At 46.1% G+C, this 18,436-nt stretch overlaps 1 protein-coding gene across 1 annotated transcript in view; it reads right to left on the bottom strand.

Moving 5' to 3' along the window:
- RGS6 (regulator of G protein signaling 6) overlaps window positions 1-18,436 on the bottom strand; it is a 291,861-nt gene that overhangs the window by 20,995 nt on the left and 252,430 nt on the right. Inside the window, exon 16 of the mRNA XM_064462381.1 lies at window positions 7,642-7,731. Within this exon, the coding sequence (XP_064318451.1) occupies window positions 7,642-7,731 (90 nt within the window). The remainder of the gene's footprint in view (window positions 1-7,641; window positions 7,732-18,436) is intronic.

Raw genomic sequence — 18,436 nt, 5'->3', positions numbered from 1 at the left:
ATTACTACTTTTACTCTCGGAGAATGTCACCTTTTCTCCTGTGAGTTTTTTTGAACGGTTCAAACAGGTCTGTGCATTGCTGTGTCTCCCAGCTATTGGTATTGATTTCTTGTTCATTGAATTTTCCTCCTGTGGCTATTTGAGCTGGGACCTCTGATTCTGGTTAACATCTGCCAAACAGCTGATTGGAGGCTCCCATCTACTTGCTTAGAGAGATGAAAAAAACCACAGTAACTTTTACAATATTAAAAAGCAATGTGTGAATCAATACACTGCTGGAAGAATACCACCACTGACTTCACTGCCAGTGAACCTATGCTCCTCTATTTATCCAGCAGGTAGAAACACATTTCCAATAAGTTTGGCTACATCAAAACACAAGACTGCATATGTATGTCTGTGCAAGGCCCTGGAAGGATACAGGCAGATTTGGGGCACTGATATTTTTGTATCATCTGGAGCACAGGACTACTCCTATGTAAGAAGACATTCAACTTCATTGTGAGAAGACAAGCGTGTGCATCATGGCTTTATTAACGTATCCCTGAGAAGGTTGCTCAGTGCAGCGCTTCATTCATTTGGCACAAGGGAGATCTAATTGTCACTAACAAGGAAGAACTAAATAATTTATTGGCATGGTTGCTGGATTATTTAAGAGAAAAAATTGTTATGGAGAAGAAACTCAATAATACGAAAGAAACTTCAGTGCAGTCAGAAAGCTGTGGCCAGTTCTGAGTTCCAGGAAAGAAACTTATTTGAATGTGATGAGCCAGCAAAACAGAGGTGGTAAGATGGAATTAAAACTGGAGCAAAGGGGATAAGGAGCTACATTTAAGGGAAAGCCACAGTAACGATAGTGCATGACAGTGCACTGGAAGTAAGCATTGCGCTGGAGAAACTCCTCAGAGATATCTGCCATATCATCTGCCACAGATTCAGCTGCAGTAACAATCCCCAGGACAAAGTACCAGTGCAAAAAACAGAAGATGAAAGGAAGCCAAAAGCATATCAGATAAATTGCATGAGAACTTGTCTAGGTGAGCCTAGACAAAACCTTTAGATTCTTCTGCATGTTTGTCACAGCTGCCACAGCTCTCTGATGTCTACAAGGTTGCTCTGAAGTACCCCAGGTAGAGACGGGGCTGATTCTCCCTGCTGCATCACCAGAGATTACACTGGAACATAAGGCCCTTTTAAGAAAAGCAATATTCTTTGTCCAGAAGAAAGAGTCAGGCAACCTCCCCACTTACAACCATTTGAGGAAGTTACACCATCAGCTCTGATGTCCCAAAAGTGGTATCAAAAGTGAAAGCTAGAGGGACGTATTTTAGCCAACAGTGAGGATGGAGCCAAGGCCTCAGAGCATGGACCAAGTGACAAAGCAGGCTTTCTGGCTGGCAGGGAGGCAGTTACATGCACTAACACAAGGGTCAGTCACCTCTCCCCGCATGTGAGAGGAAAGGGAAATGTCAGCCTCACTCTTCCGCTGCGCATAGCAGTGCGAGTGCTTAGAGCATCGCAGATCCTCTCCTTGAAGGAGCCTCAGAGGTGACAGAGAGAGGCTGCAGCCCTGCCGCCTTGGCTGAACGCGTCATGACTGAGGACAGCAGTGCACAGCCACGCACTGGGCCTCCAGTTTGGTCTCCTGTAGGGACGGCAGGACAGACCGGCAGCCAAATTAAAGGCACAATTTTACCTACGAGAAGAAATACCTAGACAAAAGACAGTGTTCTGCAAGGCCCCTTAGGGGAGCAAGGCACTTGGAGTCCGCAGCATCGCACTGCTGTGGGCTGGAAAATCAGTGTCTGGAGCAACTGCATTTTAAAGTGGAGCTCTGGCATGCACTGGGGGCGAAGGTGAATAACGTGCTGAAAACAGTACCCCTGCACTTGCTGTCAAAATTTAATGTCTCTGGTTTTGCTACCAAGCAAAAAGTGATACAGTTTCCCACCCAGCAGGAAGGCAGGACAGTAGTCTCCAAAGACGACGAGAGCCTTGTTGGGGTGCTGAGCACTTGTCTAGTACAGGAAGCCACACACAAGGCTGTTTCCCTACCACAGCCGAAGACATGCACGAGGAAGCAGGCACAGAGAGCACCGACGGTGTCCCACAGCAGTGCCTCGCAACCACAGGCCACAGCAACGCTGCACGTTCGGCATGCGGATGGCAGGCTGGGCCAGCTGGACGCGCGGACAGCTCATCCCCATAGCCTCCAGTTCTGACTCAAAGCTTGACATTTTCTAGTAAAATAAAAAGCAGCTGAGGCAGGCTGGCTGCAGAGTGATGAGCTGGCTTGAGCAGTTTTAATGGCAGCGGGTGTGGGTGGTGGCTGTATGGCTCTCTGGCTCTTCCTGCCTGCTTGCCTGCAGACTGCGTGGCTGGCAGCCCGCTGCAGAGTTAACCACCTGCCTGCACCCCTCCAGTGCGGCGCAGGGGTGTGGACGCTGCCTCACACAGGAGAGGAAGGACATTTAAAAATAACAGATTAAAAAAAAAAAAAAAAAAAAAAAGAGACAAAGTCAGACCTTTCTCAGTTCTGTGAACAGATCTGGGGTCCTTCGCAGGGTGTGGCCGACAAGCCTGTGGACCGCGGAGCTCTGCCTGCCGCAGCACCACAGCAGCGCCTGCACAAACACTCACTGTGAGAGGCCAAAGGCGGAGAAACGCACGTGCATGCCAGGTCAAGCAGTCCTCCGAGGTGCAAAAAAGGCCATCTTTGCCAATAAATACACCAACAGACTCTACCAGCTAATGGCAAAGGACGAGTGCATTTGGATAAAACATGAAACAACCACCCCCACTGCAGATGAAAATCTCTCAGCCCAGGTAGGTGCAGAAAAATAGATCTCACCACTTAGGAGCCGTTCACTAATAATTGACTGTCTCCTCCAAATTTTCCTTTTTTTCCATGATTAATTATTTACCCAGCCATCCCAATTTTAGGTCCCTTTGTGTAGATTCTGCTGGAACAGAGCAGTGTAAGTAGAAAAAAAGTTATGAAAACCAGCTGACACTGATTATTAAAAGCAATTATGAGAAAATTGCTCAGCATTTTTACAACATTAAAGCCAAGTCCCGCCACTGAATCAAAGTGATCATGTGTACTCTGATGGGACCAAGAAGGGGAGAGAATCTTCAGCAGGAACCTTCCCGGACAACATAGGGCAGCTGGGACAGAGGGTCTGGATAAAAGCAATGCTTCAAAAGGTCTGTGCTGAAAATGGAGCCGGCCTCTCATGGCATGAAGCTCTTAGCCACTGCCTTGCTGACACTTTTTGCCAGGAATCTGAAAAGGGGTAGGGAAATATATCCCAAAAGCTTAGTCTTCTGAACCGCAGGTCTGCAAAAATCTTTCCCTCCCTTCATCCCAGGATTAATTTTGCTGGTTATTGAATCCTTCTCTTGGTATGAGACTTCAAGGCTTGGGGTGGGGTTTTTTTGAACTTTAACTTGGGGAAAACCATGTGTTCCAGAGGGAATGGTGTCAGATAAAAGAAAGGATAATAATTTCCCTGACTCTGACTCAGGAAAAGGCCAGGATCAGGTCCCTGGCTTCTCAGGCAGTCATGTACACCTGTCCAAATCAAGAAAGCAAAGGGTGTGTACAATGCTACCAAATGGCTGGAACAGTATTTTGCACCTGCTGGGTGTCCATTCGTGCAGGACCACAGAGATCTTGCCCTTCTCCGAACCAGCTAGAGAGGAAAACAATGCTCTGAACCATGAAAATACCAACCTGCTCTTCCCCCGGTGCAACGGGGCTCACTCCCATAGCTTCACAGCCTGTCTACATGGCAGCTGTGGCTGCCTTTCTGGGATGCTCCCCTGCCTGCAGGCAGGGCCAGACGGCAGGAAGCCAGCCCATGCCAGGCTGAAATGAACACTGGAGCCACGACAGCTCAGCTGCGGCTTCAGCAAGCAGTCAGGTGCCTGCTAATGTGGAGATGCCCACCAGTGTCATCGTTTCACCTTTACGGGGAGTAATGGAAAGTGCCTTGAGGTCTTTTCTGTTCCTTTCTCTCCCTTCTCAAAAATAACAAGCAAAGGACATGTCTGGCTGCTCCTTCATGGTTAAGAAAGCTCCTGTGCACACCCACTGCCTTCCATGGTGCACTAACTACTCTGCGTTGCTCTTTCCCCAGGGAATAAACCCCTGCTCTGCAGCCAAGTCACCCAGCCCAAACTCCTCCTTGCCTCAAGCAAGGAGGTTTGTTGCCAGCACTCATCCTTAGATGGCATCTAAGGACATCCAACCACCATTTTTGGCTACCGTGGAGGAGGGCTGGGGAGCAGTGTGGTGGTGATTACCTACTGGAAAGTAGCCTGCAGTAACGTGTGTATCAGCAGAAATAGGAGCAGGTCAATGCGTGACTCTGCACAGAATGAGTGGGGCATGTCGTGTAGATACACAAATGAAATGCGATGAGTTGGTCAGGGATCTCAGCACCATCCAGCCCTTCGCTGCTGAGCTGGACTCTTTCAGTGGCCCTGTGATTTCTGTCTGCTGCGAGGGGAAGGCTGGGCATGGAGGCACAGAGCTCAAATTGGCCTGGGTGTACAGCCGTTCCTTCTGAGGGCAGAGCCCTGCCCTTATCCCTCTTCTCCTCCAGCCTGGCAGGGGGAAGGACTTCTGTGCAAGGCAAGGAGCTACACCCAGCTTTCCCCCTCTGCAGCCCACTGCTTCCAATCACACCCTTGCTGGAGGCCAACCTCGTGTTCCCCGCTGAGCACCATGAATCTGCAGGATCAAGGCCAATAATACTGTGGTTATTTGTAATAATGACACTGGGAAGAACGGAGAAAAAAAAAATCTAAAATTGATTAAGAAAGTATGTATGCCTGGTCTGTGCACAGTCTATGTCCACTGTCTTGCATCAGTTAGTGGTGTGAACAATATGCTCCTTTTATCCTCCCTGGTGCCCCTTGTAATTCTGTCATTGTATCTCAGTCCCGACACATAACTTCTCCTCCCTCCCCTCCATTACTGCACTCCCAGAGCAAGGAGGGGAAGCTCCAACATCTGTGGTTATTGTACATTGTGGAAAAAAAGTAACTCTTCAAACTTACAGTATCTTACAAATCTCAAAAATGCCAAGCATGGTTTGAGGCACTAATCAAGCCTTGCCTCCTCTCCACTGAGCAGGTCACTATTATTATTCTCAGCTGCCAGAGAAGAGGGTATGAGGCAGGCAAAGTTGAACCTTCTTTTCCCCAAGGTCACATGAAAGTAAGTGGGGGAACCAGGGGAAGTGCACAGATTTTGCGGCTCCCAGTCCTGTGTTTTAGCCACATGATCAATTTTTTTCCCTTCTCCTGCCCTCTCAGCTTGCCACAACCCAGTGCTGGAGGGAAAACAATCCCAAATGACATAACTTACCCACAAAATACAGATGTGTGAATCTCAAACCATAGAGATATTCACTTGCTTTGTGCAAGCAACTCTTTCAGCCCAAGCCCCTCCTGCTGTGCTTCTGACAGAGCTTATTTTCAGTAATAAAAGTAAGGCTACATCATACCAGTGTGGTATACAGGCAACGTTAGGATAATGTCTTTGGGGCAAGACATACTCATGCCCCAGAGAGACGTACTTATCAAGTCTTAAACAAGTACAGTGAATTTCTACTCACATCAGTGAATCCAGGACTTTGTATGCAGGCTCTAAACCAAATCCTCCATCCACACAAGCTCTGATATGCCACTGGGTTTCTCTTTTCCTTCCCTCTGCTTTCCAGCTATTTAGAGGAATTTTAAAGGGATGCCTTCTCAAAGCTGCACCAAAGGTACTAAAGATCTCACCATGTAGCTCAGCGTACAGCAACTTCATGTTCTTTCTGTCAGCATCTCTGTACCAAGACTGCTTCAGAAATGTTCACTTGCCCAACACAATGCAACGTGATTGCAAAGAGCTTTACAGATTCTGGAGTAACAACAACTCCCCTCCTGCATCGTGTGAAGCTGGTGAACAACCCGTCTACACAAATCCAATCCTGCCTTTTGTGTGCCTTGCTATGTTTACTTGTGCACCCACAGCTCTTTCGAGAAGAAACTTGATTCTTACTTTCACAGCTGTGTTAACATGACACCAAAACCTGCTCCTCTGGCAGTTTGCAGGGGGGTGAGGATGTCATGCTGACACATCCAGGGCTTGATCTGACAGCAAACAAGGATTGGGGAAAAAAAAAACCAAACAAACAAACAAAAAAACAACCCACACCTCCGGTTTGAATGGGCTCAGCTGGGTGGAGAAAACTCTCCTGCTTTGAAGCACATGAACCCTCACGTGTTCAATGGAGACTTAGGGGTGGAGGACACACACCATTAGCTGACAGGGGCAGGAAGATGGCAAAGGTTTTTTATGCTTTATACCATCAGAAGACTTTGCCTTGCACCTCTTTCTTTCCCCACAGCCTCTGAACTCCGAGTCAGGTCTAACCTTTTCAAATGTAAGCAGCACTGGTTTATGCTGTCTCAAACCAGACATTTTGAACACAGGACTGACTGCTGCCCTCCATTACCTTCTCCTAATCCACCTGCCAGTAGTCCCAGGCACAGCAGACAGAGGGGTTTGTCTCTTTTTGTCACCATATGCATGCTTTTAGGGCACACAATGACAATCAGGACAAAAACACCACTGGGATTTCATTGTATTGTGCCGATGCAATGTAATTTGGCAGCACACAGAGAATGCAGCAGAAAAACAGCAGGGGAGATGGTGATGGGAAACCACACACTCAGGATGCAGGAGTCAGGAGTCAGTTTATGTACAATCCTGAAAACCAAATGTAAGTGGGACACGTACACGTACGCACATGCACACAGACAGGCATGTAGACTTATGGGAACAAGTCAGGAGGTGCGGGAAGCATTTGAACACAGCCACAAATGGAGAGATCAGTAGCTTACCTCCGCCCCCCTCAGAAAGAAGGGACACTTGGACAGGAGCTGCTGTAACTCTACGTAACCATTCCTTTGCTACCCTGAACTGGGGGTTGCTGGCAGAAACATGGTGCTGGCAGAGCACATGCAGACACAAAAAAGACTAAGAAGGGCTCAAACCCAGTTCTCCTGTGAGAAAATGTGGCTGGAATCCTTGATTACTGCGTGGGTCACTATTATTTCTCGTCTCCAAGGAAAAGGAAACATCTCTGGGGAGCCAAAAGCAAGGGAAAGGGAGAAAAGGAGCACAGGAATCACTGCGAGACTGTCTACAGGTAAGGCATCCAAAGGGAAGATCCCATGGTGAAGCTAGGAAGATGAAAGCCAGAACGGGTGAAATTTGCACCAGTAATGAATAGATTGAAGGGTTCTGTTCTCATACCAGACATCATCTTTGTTATGAGGAAGAGGCAATACAATTTTAATTGCCTGCACTGAGTTTGGGAGACAGCTGTGCAAGACAAACATTATTCCATATTATTTTTACCTCGGGTCACCATGCTTTCCCGAAAACACACGTTGAGGCTGTACATATATATGGATGCCATACCTTGTGCCCCCAGTGAAAAAAACAATAGTGCTCATTCCTTTCTTAAATAAATGGAAAAAAAAGGAAACAATATTTTCATTTCCACACTAGCAGCAAGCAGCAGGCGAGAATCAAGAGGTGCTAAGAGATGCAAGCACGTCCTTTCCAACAGATACCTTCTTCTTCGCCAGCAATAAGTCCTGGTAAGCATTTGAACGGAGGAAGCGCGCGTAGCTGTCACTCTTCATCAGCTTGTAAATATGCTCCTGTGGGACGGGAGGAAATGAGAGGCAGAGAATTGTTATCAAACCTCATTTAGACATCACAGGGATTTAAAACACAGTGAATTAGAAGGAAGAGAGACTGATCAAAGTTCTAATTAAGTCTGCTATTATTGATTATCTGTGTTGTGGTAGTGTACAAGAGGTCCATCTTGGGGCAGGACCCTGCTGTGCCTGGGGCTGTACGAACACAAAACAAAGAGATGGCCCTCATCCCAAAGCCTGGCACACGTTATTCAGTAATCAGTGTTATTCTGCAAAGACTGCAACTCTCTGAAGTCCCCAGATTATAAGCAGGTGTCTGGCCAGGCTGAAACTACTGGGATGTCTCAAGAAACAAGAAATAAGCACCAGAAACCCATAGATTATGTTTCACTTTGCCACTCAAAGAACTATCACCCAGCACTCCCCTCCTGTTCATGGAGGGGAACTGATACTTGGGCGCTTTTCGTCTCCCCTTAAGACACATAGTTAAAGCAAGCCAACCTATTACTGTCCTGGAAAAGCCTTTATCTCCGGTGATTATGCGGGGAGGTTATACGACTAGCTCAGATGTGGGTGGCTACATCATATGTACAAAGTTATGTCCCTCTTACAGGGTCTTTTTTCTCCTAGCAAGTCAAACTACTGTTACCAGTTTGCTCTGAGAGCACTTACTACATGCATCTTCAAACTTACACAGTGGTGTTTGATTGCAGCAGAACTTCATGCCTACCCTTTTCCAATATCCTTGCTTAGTTTTTACTTTCCTGCTGAGAATCCCTTAACACAGTCAGCTCTTCTTCTCCTAATTATCCCTGGATTTTTAATAGATGTTATCCCAAATACCAAGAAAATCAAACCAAAATATTTTGACCAAATAAAGACTGAGGACACACTAAAGGAACTCAAGGGAAAAACGGGCACCCTGGACATTTCTCTCAGTCTTTGCCCAAGGAAGCACTTTTACAAAGTTAATGAGCAATTTTATCTATACTGATTTATACAACGTGAAATATTCTCTCTCGCCCTAAAGCCATGGTACATGAAACTTCAGAAGAGCCAAACCAGACTGAAGTCACATAGCTTATTTCACAGTGTTAACACGCCAAGCAGAATTCCCTTATCTTCACCATCATGGGTAATTAGTGATGACCTGTCTATATACAGAAGAACTGCTTAATTCAGCTTTCTTGCACTATTCGGTGTAGTCCTAAGAGGGGCATAACTGCCACTGGTTTTCCTGCGACACAGCATAAACGTATCCTTTGAGCTACAACCTGGCGTGGAACAATTTTTACTCATTAATTTCCATACTTACTTCTAGGCCTGACAAATCCTCATTTGTGTAGCACTGTCTATCTGAAGGATAGCGTAAGAATTTGCAATAGAAATGCTCATATAAAGCCATTTACCAACTGTCACCCTTTCTTGCTGCGGAAAAACACATGGGAGGGCTTCATACTTCTCACCTACAGCACTGTCATGAAATTTCACATCCAGCTGTGGGACTTTTGTTCTATTTATTCAGGACAGAATGAGCCACGTATGCACTAAGACAAGAAGAGGGAAAATAATGCACATCATGGATATGGTCAGCAAAGGGTTTCTATTTCTCTGGGGTCAATAACAATTTTCAACATAATCTCTCTCTCTCTCAAATACTTCAACTAGCAGAAACTCAGGATTCAGTTGTTTTAAGCCCAACCATATTGCAACCAGTTCACCTGTACTGTTACCTCTTAAGGTTTCTCAAAGAGACTGCATATGGTCCCAATGAGTTCTTCATGATTACCTGGGGAAAAAAAGCCACCTAACTATATAGGTAAAAGTCTTTTTCCCTCCTCTTCCAGGACCATGAGGAGACTGATGACTAAATGGGGCAGCCACCTTGTAGCCCATTGGCAGTAAAGGGCCTGAGCAGTCTCCAGAGCCTCCCTCTTCTTACTGGTCCTCCCCTGCAGCACCCAGCACATGCAGGGTGCTGGTGGGAAGGGGTGCTGAGGTGGGCAGGAGGGTGCTGTGGGGCTGAGGTAAAGCGGCGGGTCACAGGTGTATTTTGACAGACATGTGATTAACGTATTTTACTACCTTTGGACTCCAAATAGTTTCTTTACCTGTGGTCAGACAACTAGGTCTGCTCTGAAAAACAATGGTAACATTTTTAGAAAATAACATTCAGTTTTCATTGCCACACAGACAGATCACGAGCTGTTTGCAGGCAAGGGAGAACACACCAGGTTGGCAGTGCAACCCGCCAGCATGCCAGCAACAGCTATCATTCTTGCTCATGTCAAGATGACTTCATGTATTTGACCTTAAAACAGTATAAACTCAATATCTGGCTGTGGGAAGGGGGAAAAATTACTTCGATCCCGAGATGAAATAAACCACAAGCCAACTTCTAAACTGAAGCCCTTCCATGAAAAACAGGACTATTGCACACCCACAGTCCAACTGCCACCACAGTTAGCTAATTGGTATGAAGCATTTTCTCTGCTTTTCACATCTTGGAATCACTGAACAGCAACACTGCTACCTTTCAGCTGCGCACCAAAGATATAATCAAACAGGGAATAACTATTCCTAGGCTTTGAATGCTAATGAAGAAAGAAGGCTGGGCATAGGAGAAGGGAGGGACACGCAAAGCTTTGGAAGCAAACTTTACTGCTTAATTGCAAGAATTCAAAGGGCTTGCTTTGAAGAATCTCCGGATTGGAGGCACGGACGATACACCGATCATTTATTTTACAACACTGCATTTCTAAAGCACCTCCTGGAAGTCTGAGCCAGTTGCTCAGGTCAGCAAAGACTGCCTTCCAATTTGCAGCAGTACAGGACAGCTTACATTGCTGCAGCCAAAATCCCCACTGAGACTGCACCATGAAGGTTCCTGCTAAAATTGTGGCTGCAGTGTGCGTTCAGCCCAGTTACACAACAAACCTAGCTGCAGGACAGGAAACCCCAGTGGCTAGGGCATTTGTTTTTATCTTTAGCCTACGCTGTTCTTCAACACCAAGCTATTTTCTGTTATACTTTCTGAAATCTGCAACTTGCTAGGGAGAATTTACAGCAAGCATTTAGCAGCTCCTCATTTCTTAAAAAAAAGCTACTGGAGGTCTAGCAGCTGAGCACATTCTGAGGAAGCCTAAGCAACTGGCCTATCAACAGAAGTGTCTGCATGGATTTAGCTGCTCTGTGCAGCTTGTGTGAATTGGCTTGTCCCCTTCTATCATGGATTTTTAACTCACTTTGGATCATTACAACCCACTGGTCTCTCACTTCTTATTTTACTGAGCAGCTGCTTTTGGTCCTCCTCTTTGTCCCATGGTGGAGAGGGAACATAACCTCACCAAAGACCGAAATCTCCAACTGCAGCCAGCATCACTAGTGATGCACTTTACACACATGCATGCTCCCTGACATACCTGATGCTGCTGGCAAGAAATTTGAGCCTCCCCATCCTTATGCTGAGAGAACTCTGCATTTTGTAAAGTTGTTTATTGTCGGGTAATGACTTCATTATTACTGGTTCCCTGAATACACAGAGCAAATCCATAACTTGTGTAATTTTTAACAACACTGCTGCAGCGCTGGACATGACAGTCTCCTGCACTGTGAGCAGTCTGGCCAGAATTATCACGGCGACGTTTCTTTGCAGGTGCCATGGGAAGTTCCTGTGCCACATCTGCACAACAGCAGGAGCAACGTTTCATCTAGGCAGTGTAGCATCTCCCAGACATTGCTGGGTACCAGTTCCCAGGTAGAATTCAGAGTCCCAGCTCCCTGCTCTAGACTTCAGACAGCAATCCTTTAGGGAGTCACATTGCAAAACCAAACATTTAGAACAGTCTTCCAACAAAAATTGCCCAACCAATCTATTAAACCATTAAAAAAAGTAGCACCTTGCTTTTAAAAACAGATAGAGAGCAGAGGAAAAAAAGCCTTTCAAGACTTGGCGAGGAGTTGACAGGCATCACGCATCCCACTGCTCTCCCCTGCAGCCTTGGCAGCTATCTCTGAGCACCAAGCCGCTGTCTCAGGCCACTGTGGTGGCAGCTGCGAGTGGAGACAGGGACTGACTTGACATGTGCGAGCAAGCCCTGGCGAGCTGGCTTTTTGAGCTGACTGGTCACTCCGTCCCTCACACAGCATGCCGTTAATGAGTGCTGGCTGCACTGATCCTCCCCTGTGAGGATGGATGCACATTTGGAAATGGCAGTCTAACATGGAGGGTGATACAATAACCTGCTTTTGTAATCACTGTGTATTTCATCTCCAGGAAGCAAATAATTCCCTTACAAGACTCCTGCAAGCAGAGCAGATTTGCTGTCAAACATCCCCACAGCTGTTGCTCCCCAGATCCTGAACCAAGGTAACAGAGGCAATGGGGTCTGCGTGCATCTCTTCTTGAGAAAAAGGCAGACCCCCTTTCATGTTTTGGCTACCTGAATCACATCTCCTCCACAGTGAGAACTACGCAGTGGGTCTGAGGGCTATCCAGCTCCACTGAGCACCTTCTCTGCACCTAGGCTTCTGTCATGAGAGTTACACTTCCAGAAGCGTAACCATTCCACTTGCCATTGCATGATATAAAGGAGAACAAACAATAAATTTTAAAGGGGGAAACATTGTCACTTCTGTGAATTAGAAAACGAAGGAACCAGCCAGGTAAATCACAAAACGATTCTTTTCTACAGTTACGTGAAACCAAGAGGAAATCCCACCCCAGCTAGAGCTGACAGCTTAAGTGCAGGGAAATAAACCCTGATAAGATTCAGCATCTCTCGGCTGTTTTCCTTCCACAAGCTCTATCTTTGGAAGGAGATGAAGGACAAGCTCTGTAAATTTTCTTGACAAGAGGGGAAAGGGGGAGGAAAAAAGAAAAGAAAGTTTGCAATCCAGATGGGAACGTGGGAGGTGGCTGAGATAGCAGAAACCCTCTCAAATCTGCACCTGCTTCAAATCAATGTGCTGCAATGTGATCTCAGGCCTCTCTCCCCCTTTGCAGTCAAAGCGCAGTGACCCTGAGGAGGGCACAGGTGGCAGCTAACAAGACCTTGGGAACACCCGAGAAATATGTGGGAAAAACCCTGACTGATAAAAAAATAACACCACCACCTGACTTGCACAAAGCATCTGACAGACCTCAGGAATCGTGTTCTCTGTTAAGAACAATTTTTTTTAGCAGAAAGTCTTGTTTCTTTCCCCTGAAATGTGTATGAGACAGAGGCAGTGCTGTTGGTCAAACACATCCATTTCAGGTCCCACCTGTATCTTACCCACTGTGACGTTTTGTGACAGTCTTAAGACTTTTTGGGGGTTGTCAAGCCAAGCACAATGTTCTCATGACCTTTGAACACCAGTTAGACTCCAGAAACCTCTTAAATTTTAACTTGCTGGTAGAAAGTTTTCCCTGTTTGTGCCTACACACAGCCATAAGCTTTAGATGACAAGAGGGAATAGAGGGAAACTGCAAATTCTTTGCTCGATTCAAGCATAGGTTCCCCGTTTAGCACATTTTTAGCCCATTCTGGGGGGCTTATACTAAGGCTAGATAGCGATTCAGATTCACTTGAGTCCCAAGGGCTCACTTTGCCCTTTTTAAACTGGTCAGAAACCTCCTTTCTCTAGCTATCCCACTCACATCTTTTAGATTCACCTGTCACCGAGACCTAAACTAGTGAGAGCTGATTTGGAGCCCCCTTTGTATTGCAAGTATGCGAACACCAGCAGACACCCCTCTGGCCAACTGCAAGGGAGATTTGCGGAATGTCAGACAAATCCATTAGAAAAGTCCACAAGCAACATAAAGCAGTAGATTAAATAACTAAATAAGTAACAGCAAACTGCAATGAATATTAATGTTTGTTCTACCTGTACGCTGGGCACTGGGGAGGAATTTATTGCAAATTCGCACATGAGAGAGAAGAGCCTCAGTGAATGCCTTGTGGCCTCTGCTGGAAGGAAGACACCAGATGCCAGCTGAGGACCTGCCCAGGGTTTGCTTTTTGAGAGCTGTCTCCACAGCACAACGACGACGTGGGAAGGAGAAAGGAGGGAGATGCTTTTCTGAGCATACGGTGTGCAACTGCTGCACCTTTCAATTAGACTTGGCAGCAGCCTAATGCCTTTCTCTCGGCACCTCTACTCTGCACGGACGTCTGTGCCAGATGGGGGGTGGTGAACCCCTGTGCCAGCATCCATGTGTACTGCAGTCAGCAAAACCAGCTGCCCAAGGGCTGTTGGAGACATCCTATTCACTCTGTTTTACTTTTCCCAGCCCATCCTCAGGAATCCTGCCTGATGGCAGGACCCTCTACCACACCACCACCAGGATTTTCCAAAAAGCTGAAGAAAGGAGACCTACTCCTCATTAGCAGTTACTTATGCCACTACTGAATGCAGCAGTTTTTAGGAGCAATTGCTGCATTGGCTCTGGAAGCTGAAGTAGCTGGTAGCAGACACAGCTGAGATGAGGCAAGCAGTGAAGAAGAGAACACCTTCACATGTGCCTTGACTGAACCTGATGGGAAAACACCAGTGCGTGGGAGGAAGCAGGGAAACACGAGGGTTTTATTCCAGTTCCCCTTAATGTCTCCTAATGTCCACTAAGACCACCTCTATGCTTATTCTGGTCCCTGCATTTAGGATTTTACTCTTCTCAAAAATGCTGTACTGCCAGGTTTGAGCTGTCTGCATGCAATAACCAGGGAGAGCCCCTTTCCTGAAGCCTCACTGGTACCTGGCAGTACTGCTGTCTAGCAGGGCGAGGGGTAAGTGAGGGCTCTGGCTGCTGCTGCAGTGCTAGGCTTTCCTTGATTTATAGTTCAGAAAAGAAACGTTTCAGGTTGGCAAATGGCACATAAGGGTCTTGGCCTGAGCGTGAATTGCTCTGGAAAATCTGAGCAGTACCTTTTTGGCTACTTTCAAGTTATTTAAGTGACACAATAATTTACACCCACAGTTGTAGCTGGTGCATTTTCCTCACACTCCACCAAGTTGTTTTTGTTACTAAGGGGAAAAAAAACCACCAACAACAAAAAAAGAGAATAATTATACTGTGATATATACTAACCTCCCTGCTAAACTAAAAAGCATAAAACCTCTTTTCAGGCCACAAATGAAATTACACTGGGCTGAAGGCAGAGGAACCTAAGAAAGAGCTTTAGCATGAGGGATAACTGTAAGCAATGAGAGCTCATTTTGAGTAATACACAGAAATCCTTTGTTTAGCCCTGTAGATACATAGTTGAAAACACAACGTAAATCTTTTTGGGAAAAGTGCATTGATAAAAGTAACACATAAATTTAGCTTTGGCTCCTCTGTAAATTGATGAGACAACTGGTTTGCTTCATACCTTCAAACATACAAATAGGAAGGCAGAGCTGGTGGGAGGTCCGTGGCAGACGCAGTGCGGAGGACTACAGAGGCAAAGGGTTGTCAAGCGCTGCGCAGTTAAGGGGTCAGCCTGGTACTGCAGAAGGATTTAGTCCTAAATATAGCAAGGGCTATCCTGGGAGACAAGAGTGGGCTGCCGGGAGTCTAACGCCATATGAGCAGCTTTAGGTTTTCCGAACAATGATCGCGGCTAAGAGGCTGATTCTCTCAATATGGGCCAAATCCTGGCTGCTGGCAAAAAGCCCAAGTGAACAGGTTTTGCTTGGGAGGAAGGGACAACCTAGCGTAGCATTTGGGAGATTGGCATCTCTTTTCCAAACAACACAATATCTAGGAGTTGCAGCAATGAAGACGGGTTTTTGCGCTCCTATACGTACTGTGGTACAGCATGAGATGAAACTACTCAACTTTTTGGCCAACACCCTCACATTTTCAAGGCCAACTACAGCTTCCTCTTTCTGTTTTCTCTGGCGAAAATCCTTCCAGGAAGCTGAGTTGTGCCATGAAGAGGAACACGCAGAATTCCTCACACAGCAGAAATGAAATTCTGTTGCACTGGGGCAGCCTAAGACCCATTTAGGGTGGTGACAGAGCAGTATGCAGCCTTACGGAAACACGGAGCATACACCTTCTGCACAAAGGTGGCTATGCTGAGGTAGGGACCATCAGCCCTGCTCGGATGCCTACCTAGAGAATACAGGCTGAATATATAAACAGCCTTCCACACCTCACCAGTATTTTGGCTGTAGGATATCTACCGCTATATCAGCTTGAACCTGCGTTTAAGTGATTGAGCTCAAGCTCCTGGAGCCTATGCTATAAATGCGTATCAAAATCTCGCATCTGTTTACTGATAAACCCCATCCAGACAGCACATGACATTCATACCTGCTGTGGTCTGAGAAGGGGAGATGAAAAATGCATTGTTGATAAATCTCCCCAGGGATGTGTGGGTTTTTTGTTTGTTTGGTGGGTTTTTTTGTTTGTTTTTAAATTAGAAGGATGAACACTTTAAGAAATAACAAACACTTAGAAAAATTAGGCTGCAGTGTTCCTGCAGCATGTGGGTTTTGCAGGGGTGGAACTAAGTCCTCCACAAGAACATTCACCCACCGTCCATGAGAAGTGGACTCCTGGAGTTCCAGCGTCTCAGGTAGAAAGGGATGCACTTGCCTCTTGGGAAAAAGGGAACAGCAGCATGTTCACATGACAAAGAAATGCTCTTGCTCTGGATCTGACATGCAGTCGTTGCTAGCATTCAAGAAGCACGGTGCACACTACTGGCACAAGAGTCCCAGAGTCCAAGTGCTGAATTCAATTTTTAAGCAAGCGAGAGGCTTTCCCATGTAATCCATTTAAAGGTAATTTTTGGAGTCAGGAAGTGTCTGACACGCGAGGCGCTGTTATGCTCATGTATGTGGTTCTAGCCAGCTTGGCAGGATCAACACGCTGAATAACAGGCAGACTATTGTCCTGTGGAAATACGCTGACTGTTCTTGTCACCCCACTCTCATGATCTCTCATTTGGAGATATCTGCTGTCTTCTGTCACTGTATGTGAAAGGAGAGAGCTCACTCATGACTTTTCCTAGCCCTTTTTGTGCCCATGTGTAACAGGGGCATTAGCATAGACAGTCGTTTGATCCCTGACGCCTTCAGAGACAGACAACAGCAAGACAAAGACTGGATGTTAGGTGTTTTTCATATAACATCAGTACCACACCACAATCTAAAATTAAAGGATAAAAGAAGTACTTTCTGATGTGTGCTATATACGTACACTTTGAAAAGAAATCCCAGGAAAGTAATAACACTAAATACCTGCTCCTATACGGACCTTCAAGCCTTTTGTTTCCTGCTTTTGTGCAGCATCAGATACACCAGCATAAGCCTCCATCATCACTTTCCTATTTTTGCTCCAGACACCTAATTGCTCTTCTGTGTGTATTTGTGAGGCTCTTGGTTTTAGATTCTGTTTAGTTGTAGGTTGTTTTGTGAAATCACAAGGGAAGGAGCTTGCATTTTTGTTTGTGTGCGTAACAAATACACAGCAACAGTGAGGCTTCACGTGAAGGCTGTTTCTACAGTCAGCATAACCCACATACAGGGAAGGCAACTGCAGTACAGTGTAAGGAAGGATTTTCTCCTTAAGTCCCAAAGAATCAGAGCGAAAGAGGAGAAGAGAATAAAGGTCAAGTCCTTGTGCAGTCCCTAACCTTCAGAGGAAGGTCCAGGCTGTCAAAAGCCTCCAGGAGGTGTGGGCACCATCCATGTATACGCAGCACTGCGGTGCTTTCAATTCCCCATAGCGCAAGAACCGGGTCTCTGAGCAGCTCTGGCTCAGGTAGACTCAAGACCCCTTCAGGGCAGAAGCACCCGGGTCTGCCCCAAGCTCCCTTGCTGACTTGCTCACACTGCCAACCAGTCACCGGCCCTTACAGGCATGCATGTAACTGGGGTGACTGTGCGAACAGGAATAATGTTTCTTCAAGTTCGTACATGAAAGGTGAAACAGATGCACAATGAATGATTATCTTCACATTTTCCTTCCATGCTGTGATTTTGCTCAAGACCTGCAAAAGGAGATCTGTATGCCCACTGAACAGGCACCAGGCATACATTGCTCTGTATGCTTGTTTTCTCATCCTGTGCATGAGTGAAAGACAAAGTCAATAGAAGAAAGGTCACCCCTCATTTTCCCTTCTTGGTAGAAAATAACATTCCACTACCCACAGATCCTTGCTCACACTCGGAGCTTGTTTTTGAATGCAACGGGATCCTCTCAAGTTCTGTCAATGCTCTCAGCTTCCTGATGGGACCAGAATGCGAACTGAGGACTGATCACTGATGAATCCTGCACGGGCTTGTATCTCTATCATAGTTCAGAACAAACCGAACCCCTGGGGTAGATGAAAGCATGAATTAGGTCCAAACCTAGGCCAGGCACATTTCTGGTTTGAGCAGCCTGGAGTTTGGCATTATAGTCTAAATCTGCTCTGGAATTAGCCAAGGATCTGTACAGCACAGTTAAAATCCCCAACTGAGCCAGGATTAGAACTGAATTTCCCTGAATCATCTTCATAGAAACAATAGCCAATTAGTTCAGGTAAAGGAACATCAATCTAAACCTCTATTTATTAAAGAAGAAAAATAAACAAACCAAACAGGAAAGTAATTCCAAAGACAACCACATAGCTTACTTTACTTTAGCGTACCTAGCTCTGAAGCCCCTACAAGCAAACATTACTATCAGGAGACACAACACATTCTTGTGATACTAGTTCCCAATGCCAAGGGACTGAGGCAGGGA

Source organism: Phalacrocorax carbo, chromosome 10, assembly GCF_963921805.1.
Source record: "Phalacrocorax carbo chromosome 10, bPhaCar2.1, whole genome shotgun sequence".
Lineage (NCBI taxonomy): Eukaryota > Metazoa > Chordata > Aves > Suliformes > Phalacrocoracidae > Phalacrocorax > Phalacrocorax carbo.
The sequence above is the reverse complement of the archived record's forward strand: the minus strand, read 5'-3'. Positions and strand labels throughout refer to the sequence as shown.